Source organism: Limanda limanda, chromosome 18 (genome assembly GCF_963576545.1).
Source record: "Limanda limanda chromosome 18, fLimLim1.1, whole genome shotgun sequence".
NCBI lineage: Eukaryota > Metazoa > Chordata > Actinopteri > Pleuronectiformes > Pleuronectidae > Limanda > Limanda limanda.
This window is the reverse complement of record NC_083653.1, coordinates 18,593,756-18,603,847: the sequence shown is the minus strand read 5'-3', so window position 1 is coordinate 18,603,847 and position 10,092 is coordinate 18,593,756. Positions and strand designations below refer to the sequence as shown.

The 10,092-nt window shown below is 42.2% G+C and overlaps 1 protein-coding gene across 1 annotated transcript in view; it reads right to left on the bottom strand.

Moving 5' to 3' along the window:
- Nucleotides 1-2,425: 2,425 nt before the first annotated feature.
- LOC133024062 (kinesin-like protein KIF13B) overlaps nucleotides 2,426-10,092 on the bottom strand; it is a 37,468-nt gene continuing 29,801 nt past the window's right edge. The window contains exons 38-40 of the mRNA XM_061091024.1: nucleotides 5,893-5,964; nucleotides 3,819-5,322; nucleotides 2,426-3,739 (exon numbers count right to left, since the gene is read on the bottom strand). Of these exons, the coding sequence (XP_060947007.1) occupies nucleotides 3,486-3,739; nucleotides 3,819-5,322; nucleotides 5,893-5,964 (1,830 nt within the window). The 3' untranslated portion in view covers nucleotides 2,426-3,485. The remainder of the gene's footprint in view (nucleotides 3,740-3,818; nucleotides 5,323-5,892; nucleotides 5,965-10,092) is intronic.

The window sequence follows — 10,092 nt, the reverse complement described above, 5'->3', positions numbered from 1 at the left end:
GAGGAAGATTTAATAATAGTTTGAATCTTTTGGGAAAATGTGATTGTTATCACTCATGTCCGTGTGCTAAATATGAAACTAGAGCGGTAGCCATTAGCTTAGCTTAGTACAAAGACTGGGAAACAGCTAGTCTGTTTCATTCAAGGTAAACCTATTAGCTTTTCTAAAGCTCACTAATTAGCATGCGGTAGTTAGTCATGCAAAAAATGAAGGGTAAAAATAAGACGTTTAATTGGTGGTTTGATTTTGTTGTATACAGGGACTTCCTGATCCCTATTTCAGACTTTTAAATAAATAATGCTAGCAAATAAAAGTTTAGGAGAGAATCAGGAAGAAAAATGTTTTCTCTTGCTTCCAGTCTTTATGCTAACCTTAGCTTTAGTGTCACGTTTCGTTTCATCCGCCAAAAAACATCAACTTTTTTTTTTTTTTTTTTTTTTTTTTACAGTTCATGTGTTTGTATGAATTAAACATACCTGAAGTAAGTGTTAAGTAATGAGCTGTAAGTAGACTTATTTTAACCTTTAGCCAAGCCTACCGTCCCCCTCTGCTTCCAATCTTTACTAAGCTAACACACTCCTAGCTTTGGTTTCCTATTTAGCGTAGTGACATGAGAGCGTTGTCTATTTGGCAACAAAAAAAATAAAGCAGAGAAGCACATTTCCCTGAATGTGGAGCTATGTTATTAAAGGAACTGCTGCCTTAAAGATGGTTTTGGATAAGTGGGAAAATATTCTACAAAGCAGGATTTAAACAAAGCAGTCGACCAGGACAGAAAGCGGCCTATGAAATAATCTCGTGTGAGGATCCTGCGAGTACGATATCTTCCAGCTCTGCGCTATAGTCTAGTGAACTATTTAATTCTACTTCTTCCAGATATACAAAGCTGCGTTACAGTGACTGGGACCTCTGTTTCAAAAAGAAAGGGTGGAAAGATTAAAAACAATATGTATTTATACTCAGTTTTTATGGTAATGTAAAAAAAAAAGAATGACATATGTTGTTGAAATGAAACATGCTTTTATTGTTATTCTTGCTTTTTAATTTCTCCCAACTTATTGTTCTATCATCATTTAAAACCGTTTCTTTTTCTTTTGGGTCACCCTTTGTTTGGCTGAACAACAGTCTCCGCCCCCGTTTGTGTCCGAGCTAGTAAGCTATTTTGTGAAAGATTTAAAGAAAAAAAGATGCACCTTATGAAAAATTGAGACTAAGCTTGACATTTAACCTTCCTTCCCGCAAGCCTCACTTTGAAAAGACAAAACGTCCAAAAGGGGCTGGTGTCAGTAAACAGTTCAGCACAGTTGCTTCTGACATCATGTGAAATAAAAGCCCCAGAATGTGGAATTTTTTTTGGATGTCACACCAAACTTCATCGAGAAATGTAGCATTTTAACATTGACTTTATATATTTAAAATCATGATATGCCACAAATATATTGTTATATTTCTGATGACAACTACAATTCTATCTTTTCAAGGTTCCATTGTGTTCCATTGCCCTAATATTGAAGTTAATGGAAACAGAAAAATTGTGCTTTGGACTAATAATTTTTGCCACAGACACCAAAAACTAAATCTTAAACAGGAGTTGATCTATTCCTGTATTAACTGATTCACACTCCTCACTTGCCAAGCACTGAGTGTGTTTTCTACTTGAAGGGTTTGGTGTGACAATAATAAAGAATATTGTGTGTTAGAAATAGTCCTATAAATCTTGTGTGGAAGGGAAACAAATCAGAAGAGCGCATTTTGAGATTATTCTCTCGGTATCAAAAGCTTCTATTAATTGCCTTCATGTTTGAGAGATGCCATCACGGCCCATTTAGCAAGTACAAGTTCTAATCCAGCAGTATTTTATTAGAGTGTTCGAGCTTGACAGAAATGTTCATGGGATGGAAGAAAGAACCCTAAGGTGCTCAGGAAGTGAAGATTCTGTGCTTTTCCAGGAGAAAACAGGGAAAAAGAGATTGACTGAAACCTTAAAACGGGCTCTTCTCCATCAGCGGTGCTTGCTCTGAAGGGGCGTCCTCTTGTGGTGTGTCAGGGTCAACACGTCTCCATGTCCGTCTGTGTCCCCGGTGAAACACCATCCACCTCATCCCGATATAGCTCTGAGAAAGACTGAATGCTGTTGTATCAATCTTCAATCTAGTTATGTTCCAAGTTACTGTATTGCCCATTTCAGAATTTAGTGCCTTTTTTGGACAGTAGACTGTTCTGTAATTAAGATGTAGTATATAAACATTTTTTGTACAGTTCCTTTGTTCATTTTTTTAACTTGTGTTTATTTTAGTATGATATATATAATGTACAAGAGAATAAAGCTATATCAACGAGACTGTTTCTGGGTTTACTCTTGTGTTGGTTGCAAATATTCAAATCTGTATACAAATAAACATAAAACAGAAGCTGAGGAGCAGACTAAAGTTTACTGTTTTTATTTATTCAAACATTAAAAAAGACGATTTTTGCTTATGATAAACAATATAGTGTCTTCATCTTTAAATAAATAAGCATTAAGGTGGACAAAATGATCAGCTTGAATGCATATACATAAAATGATTCACCAATTTCACTACGACAAACAAAATCCCTCAAATGTCCTCATGGACAAATCACAAGGCTCCCACACACAATGTAATTGAATTAATTAACAAAAAAATCTAATTAAATCTAATTCCTCTTAAAAATGAAGTCACTTCCAATCAATCATCACACACAAACACTTAGACAAAGTGGATTTAAAAACATGTTGCAACATTTCAGTAGCATCTGTCAGCAAAGCGAGTGCAAGTTTGTAAAACTGTAGAAAAACACTTTCAAGAGCTAAAAGAAGTTTATTTTTAAACGTGTCGACAAAAGAATGTGGGGGTGTGGCACTGAGGCACTTTTGCTGAGTAGTAGCAGTATTTCATATTTCAAGGCACAAGTGAAAAGTTAAGTCCATCCAAACAAGCTGCATATTCTCTTTTGAACAGTAGATATATCAGCACATGAAGGTGTTGTGCAGCTTTAGAGTCATAATCCAGTGTGTTTAAACTACTTTTAATAACTGACCCTTACACAAAGATACTTTTTTCCTGGCAGGAAGACATTAAAATGTTAAAAGATAAAAGAAATTTGATGATTTTGAGGCAGTGTTCTGTTATCTAACGTGTCTCGAATAAATACAAAATGAAACATCCACCATTAAAAGTTAAATTAACTAAAAAGAAAATTGCATATCTGAAACATTCACATTTTCCAATAAGACATTCAACAGCTCTCTGAAGGTTTCCATCACTTGGTACATCAGGTGGTAAAATAACAGCTTGAACAGGGCTTTCAACAGAAGAGCAAGAGGCAACTACTCGTGGCCCCAACTCGTAGAGCTAAGTGAATTCTGTGGTGAATCTGCTCAGATAAAACACAGTGGCTTCTGAAAACGTAAGTGACGTCTGAGTGGGGGTGCAGCAATCAGCTGTTCGCAGATACAAAGCCTCTCAGGTGTTCCAGGACTTGCGGTTCTCTCCTCTGCTGCGGCTGCCCCCGGCCCCCCCGCCAGGTTCTCCTTTGGCCAGAGCGGTGAGGGCCGCCAGGTTAGGGCTCGATCCCGACAGGTTGGCACTGTGGCGCTTTTTCTTCTGGCGATGGCGTTTGGCGCCGCCGCGGGACACTCGGTCGGGCCGTACCAACACCCCATAGCCGGGGTTGCATTGGAAGTACTGCTTGCCGCCCACTGAGCCGTCGTTCTTGCCTGGAGAAAGGTCAAGAAAAGTTGGTTAGATGTTCAATTTGACAGAAAAACCTTGAAGACAGAGGTCTGTTGTCCTCACCTGCTGGTACCTCCAGTTCCACGCCCACCCAGGTACCCTGCGCAAAATCAGTGGGTCCCACATATCGCACGGTTCCACTCTTGTTGGTCCCCACAGTTACAAACTCCCCTTCTTTCAACCATTCAGGGATAATTATAGAAGTTACGTCTCCTTCCTCAGAATCAGAGATGATCTCCAGGTTTTCCATTGGCACAGAGAGGTGGAGTCCACTTCCATGGCTGCTGGCCTCCTCCCCGTGACTGCTCGGCTCCTCATCCATTATCACATGAAAGGACTTGAGGTCCGAAGACTTGACTTTCTGGATCTGGAAGGGGTTGGCCGCTGAGGCAGCAGAATTGGAAGGTTGAACGCTGGACAGAGGAGTGGGGGCTGCTGGAGCTTTCACAGATTCATCGGCGGGCGATTCTTCTTGCACTTCATCTGCTTCTGAGGTTGAGGTCAGGACTGAGGTGTCGATAGGGTATGAGGCCTCAGCGTTTGATTGTTGCTCTGAGGAATCTTGAAGAACCGAGTCAGCTGATGTCAAAACTGGGATCAGGTTTGGAGCTGGATCTTGAAACCTGTCAAAGGTTGCCTCTTCTTCTTCGGGTTGCTGAGGCTGATTTTGATCTTCCTGCCCTGACGGTTGTGTTTCATCAAGCAGGGGGATTCCTGCTTCTGTCTCATCTGTAGCAGGTAGCTCGGGTTCTTCTGTCTCCTGTGGGGTCTCTGATTTTGAGACGGGTGTTTGTAACAATTCTGCCTGTTTGGTTTCATTCTGCTTGACTTCCACTGAATCACTGAGAGGCTCCGAATGGTCTAATCCAATCTGGTCAGCAGTGGAGTCTTCAGATGGTTCGGCCTGGTCTGGTAGATCTGATTCTTCTGTCTCCTGTGGGGTCTCTGATTTTGAGACGGGTGTTTGCAACAATTCTGCCTGTTTTGTTTCATTCTGCTCGACTTCCACCGAATCAAAGAGAGGCTCCAAATGGTCTGATCCAATCTGGTCAGCAGTTTGGTCTTCAGATGGTTCGGTCTGGTCTGGTAGATGTGATTCTTCTGCTGGATCAGGCATTCCTTCCTCCTTCAAACTGACTGATGGAAACTGATGTGGTTCCTCGAGACTCAGATTTGACTCTGATGGAGTATTGTGTAATTCGGCTGGTGGCAAGTCAATCTTGTCTGCAGCTGCTTCGTCGTTCAAACCCTGCGATTCCTCCTGAGGCTCCGGGTGTTCCACCAGGAGGGATTCTGGGTAAGTAACAGATTGTGTAAATGTAGTGTCCTCTTCCTCTTCATCAGGCACCGTCTCAAATCCTGATGTCTGGGGCAGGTCCCAGCTCAGTGTGTAGACGTCTGATAGTGTGACTGTAGATATGCTGGTCGACATGTATCCACTGGAAGCTTCGCTCACTGGGCTGTGGGTGGATTCTTCCGCCTGTTCTGGGATGATGGGCGGTGGGAGAGGAACGGATCGGGGCAGCTCTGCTTGGAGGTCGGCAGGAATGATTTCCTCAAGGGGAACCTGGGGGTGGATTGAGGCAACAATTGTATTAGTAACCCAGAAGCTGACTTCCTGCTTGAGACATTGACAAAAAAAAAATCAAGATGGCAATAGACTCCAACTGTACTAGACTACCAATAAAAACCTATCCATTACACCCCCTTAACTGCATCCTCCATGATAAGAGGATGGGACAGGGACCAAACTAAAATGTGAAAGTACACCTCAAATACATTTTTCTCAGGTAGCTTTAATTGAGTGGCTGATGCTATAAAAACATGATGACATCTCATAATTGACAGATTAGACTGGCACACGATTGGCTAAGCATGTATAGGGCGGGACCTTGATACCCCATCTTGACACCAGGATGAGTACAGCGCTGAAAAATGCAAGATGGCTGCACTAGCATAAGGGATATTTTTGTTTTACTTTTGAACAATGGAGTAAAAACACGTCATCCATCTTTATTTACAATCCAACACTGAGAGAAAGCAGAGCCTGGCCACACCCAGAAGATAAAAGAGTTCAGGGCCCTCCCTCCCGGTTCACACTGACACCTACAACAGAACAAATGGCCCCAGAACTTACCAGCTGCTGATGTTTGCTCATGCCCTCTTCGACGCTGGCTGACTGCACGATGATGCGCGGCAAGTTCTGCGACTGGAAGTGAGTTCAAAAGAAATGAATGTCACTTCAGAGAAAAACAATCTGTACATTTGCACTGAGAGGCTGTCTAGCAGATTTCAAGATGGAATCGTGAGCGAGTCGGAATCATTTCTGTTGGGCTCCACCTGAAGATTAGATGTTAATGTGAGCCTGTAGGTCTCCAAACCCAGTCATTAACCTGACTGACTGACTGACTGACTGACTGACTGACTGACTGACTGACTGACTGACTGACTGACTGACTGACTGACTGACTGACTGACTGACTGACTGACTGACTGACTGACTGACTGACTGACTGACTGACTGACTGACTGACTGACTGACTGACTGACTGACTGACTGACTGACTGACTGACTGACTGACTGACTGACTGACTGACTGACTGACTGACTGACTGACTGACTGACTGACTGACTGACTGACTGACTGACTGACTGACTGACTGACTGACTGACTGACTGACTGACTGACTGACTGACTGACTGACTGACTGACTGACTGACTGACTGACTGACTGACTGACTGACTGACTGACTGACTGACTGACTGACTGACTGACTGACTGACTGACTGACTGACTGACTGACTGACTGACTGACTGACTGACTGACTGACTGACTGACTGACTGACTGACTGACTGACTGACTGACTGACTGACTGACTGACTGACTGACTGACTGACTGACTGACTGACTGACTGACTGACTGACTGACTGACTGACTGACTGACTGACTGACTGACTGACTGACTGACTGACTGACTGACTGACTGACTGACTGACTGACTGACTGACTGACTGACTGACTGACTGACTGACTGACTGACTGACTGACTGACTGACTGACTGACTGACTGACTGACTGACTGACTGACTGACTGACTGACTGACTGACTGACTGACTGACTGACTGACTGACTGACTGACTGACTGACTGACTGACTGACTGACTGACTGACTGACTGACTGACTGACTGACTGACTGACTGACTGACTGACTGACTGACTGACTGACTGACTGACTGACTGACTGACTGACTGACTGACTGACTGACTGACTGACTGACTGACTGACTGACTGACTGACTGACTGACTGACTGACTGACTGACTGACTGACTGACTGACTGACTGACTGACTGACTGACTGACTGACTGACTGACTGACTGACTGACTGACTGACTGACTGACTGACTGACTGACTGACTGACTGACTGACTGACTGACTGACTGACTGACTGACTGACTGACTGACTGACTGACTGACTGACTGACTGACTGACTGACTGACTGACTGACTGACTGACTGACTGACTGACTGACTGACTGACTGACTGACTGACTGACTGACTGACTGACTGACTGACTGACTGACTGACTGACTGACTGACTGACTGACTGACTGACTGACTGACTGACTGACTGACTGACTGACTGACTGACTGACTGACTGACTGACTGACTGACTGACTGACTGACTGACTGACTGACTGACTGACTGACTGACTGACTGACTGACTGACTGAGTGTGTGTGTGTGTGTGTGTGTGTGTGTGTGTGTGTGTGTGTGTGTGTGTGTGTGTGTGTGTGTGTGTGTGTGTGTGTGTGTGTGTGTGTGTGTGTGTGTGTGTGTGTGTGTGTGTGTGTGTGTGTGTGTGTGTGTGTGTGTGTGTGTGTCAGGTGAGGTTTAGCTGCTCAGGGAGAATTATGAATCAGGCTTCAGTCTGACAGTGGAACAGAAATAGAGTCAGCAGAGGAAAGAAGTTAATCTCGGAGTTAACTAGACAGCAGATACTTGGGGCTGATCATCAAACTGTTCTGCTTAAATGAAAACTAATCTACATTACGTATCCATCCCTGTTGGTCATCTACTTTATTGCTGCTGCACAGACATGTTTTATGAATGTGAATAATCAGTTTGTTATCAAATATATTGAAAAGGATTAAAATAGTTCATTTAGTTCAGTAATCAGCAGCGAAGATGTTGACATGTGATGCAGAAAGTCTAATGAAAATATTTGCTCATCAGATCACTCAGACAGATAATCAGGATAAACTGATAAAACAATCAGGATAATTGCACCCTAATTATAATTGCACCGTTATCATTTCACCCTATTCAGTATTCAAGTTAGCTCTTTCTCACTTAATATGATCTGTCAGCTGATTAAATACTGTGTGACTTGCTTCTCGAGTTTTTTTCACGTTTTGACGATGGTAATTAAAAAAAACAAATATCTGAAGATATTTTAAGATATTTAATAATTTAACACAATTGTGCGTCTGTGTGCTTAACACACACAGAATATTAATCATGATGAGTGTTTAACTCAGATGCAGCCCTGACGTCACAAAATGCTCAATGATAATCTGTCCTGTGGTTTTTGTGTAATGCTGCTGACTAACAGACAAATGCAGACAAAAACATTTCCTTCTTGTTGGAGGCAATTTAAGTCCTCCTTACTCCTGTTCAAGCAACAGCTTAAACAGTGCCAATATGTTATGGGAAATGACTGACTCCTTTCAAAATATGAAATACATAAAGATATAAATACACATAATATATGTTTATACAATAAAAACAACACAAGCCTCATCTAAATGAGACTTCAATTGTTTTTGCTTAAAAGTCAAGTGAGTCACCTCTCAAATTCTTATTTTTGTGAGTGAAGTGATTTTGACTCCCAGTCTACACACAGTTTCTGGGTTTTCTAACATGGGAGTAGTTCAAAGGAAGTGGTGTAAATAAATACAGTCTTACATCACCAGACATGTTAAATCTTTCGATGTGGGATGTCTAACATAAATCTGTTCACTGTACTGATCCCGATTTTAGGATCATGGCTACAATCAATAGCTCATCCATTCAAAGTTCACAATACTGCAGTGAGAAAGGCTTATGGCCTCAAACAATGAACCATCGAGGACCCGATTCGTTTCCATTCCAACCAAACACTGCGGCAAGTGATTTCCGAGATTAGCTTCCCCCAGCGACTCACGCTTCTAATCAGACAAATCAGTGGTTGCTTTGACAAAGCTGCCGACTCCGGAGTCTCTCTGGCACATGATTGGAGATCAGCACATGAGGAGGAGGTGAAGGAGTGTTATGGGTGGTGGGGGTGAAGTTCACCTGCTGCTAATGAAACCTCCTCTACACGCAGTGAGCTGACGTCGCGGCGGGGGATGTTTGTAGAACGTCTGCTCTTTACAAGCATGTCAATCACTCACGGGAATCCAATTTGTTCTGTGCGAACTGATCATTTCATTCTTTGCCCAAGTTGTCGAGTTACCTGGTTTTGAACAACAAATGTAATGACTCAAAAAGTCACGTTCATTCTTGATACATTTGTCAGTGTATTACTTTCTGTATGAAACAGATACTGAAACCGTGACTGGCAGCAAATACTACTGTTAATGATATGATGCTATTTATAATAACAGGGTCTCTTTGGAAGATCTTTTGCTGATTATTCTATTTGTAAGATGAGATGAGACACTGCAGGAATATTTGATTGAGTTGAGTGGTTTCAAAAAGTTCATCTCCACCACCTAAGTAGTAAAGAGTACTCCAGCAATTTAGAAGTGAACTTCCAGGAAGCTTGTGGACGCGAGGGACCGATTTCAAACCGAATGGTCCAAGGTGAAGCAGCAGAGACTGAGACGTTTTCACTTTATGAACGTCTCGAGACGTCTAGTGACATTAAAGTAAGTCACAAAAAACTGAAATCTATCTAAAAAATGTTCAACTATGCTCCCAGGCTTTATAAATGTGAAGATGATGGTAATGTTTTCTACTTTTAGAAAAGATTGGTTCATTGACTTTTGCATTGACCAGAAATGAAACCAATGAAAATGTGATGAAACCAGAAATTACCTCCGCTTCTCGTACGAGGAAAACGTATATGAAATTGTGACATTAGGTGCTTTCAGAAATGTTCTTAAAAATCTCTTATTTACAAAAGTATTCAGACCGCTTGCTAGGTCACATCAAACTGTGGTCATCCTGTTTGCCTTTGTTACCCTTGTCATAAACTTGATTGGAGCTATGAAGTCTCAGGAATTCTCTGTAGACATCTGAGGTAACACTGTGATGAGGCCCAGCTCATATACAGTCTAAAG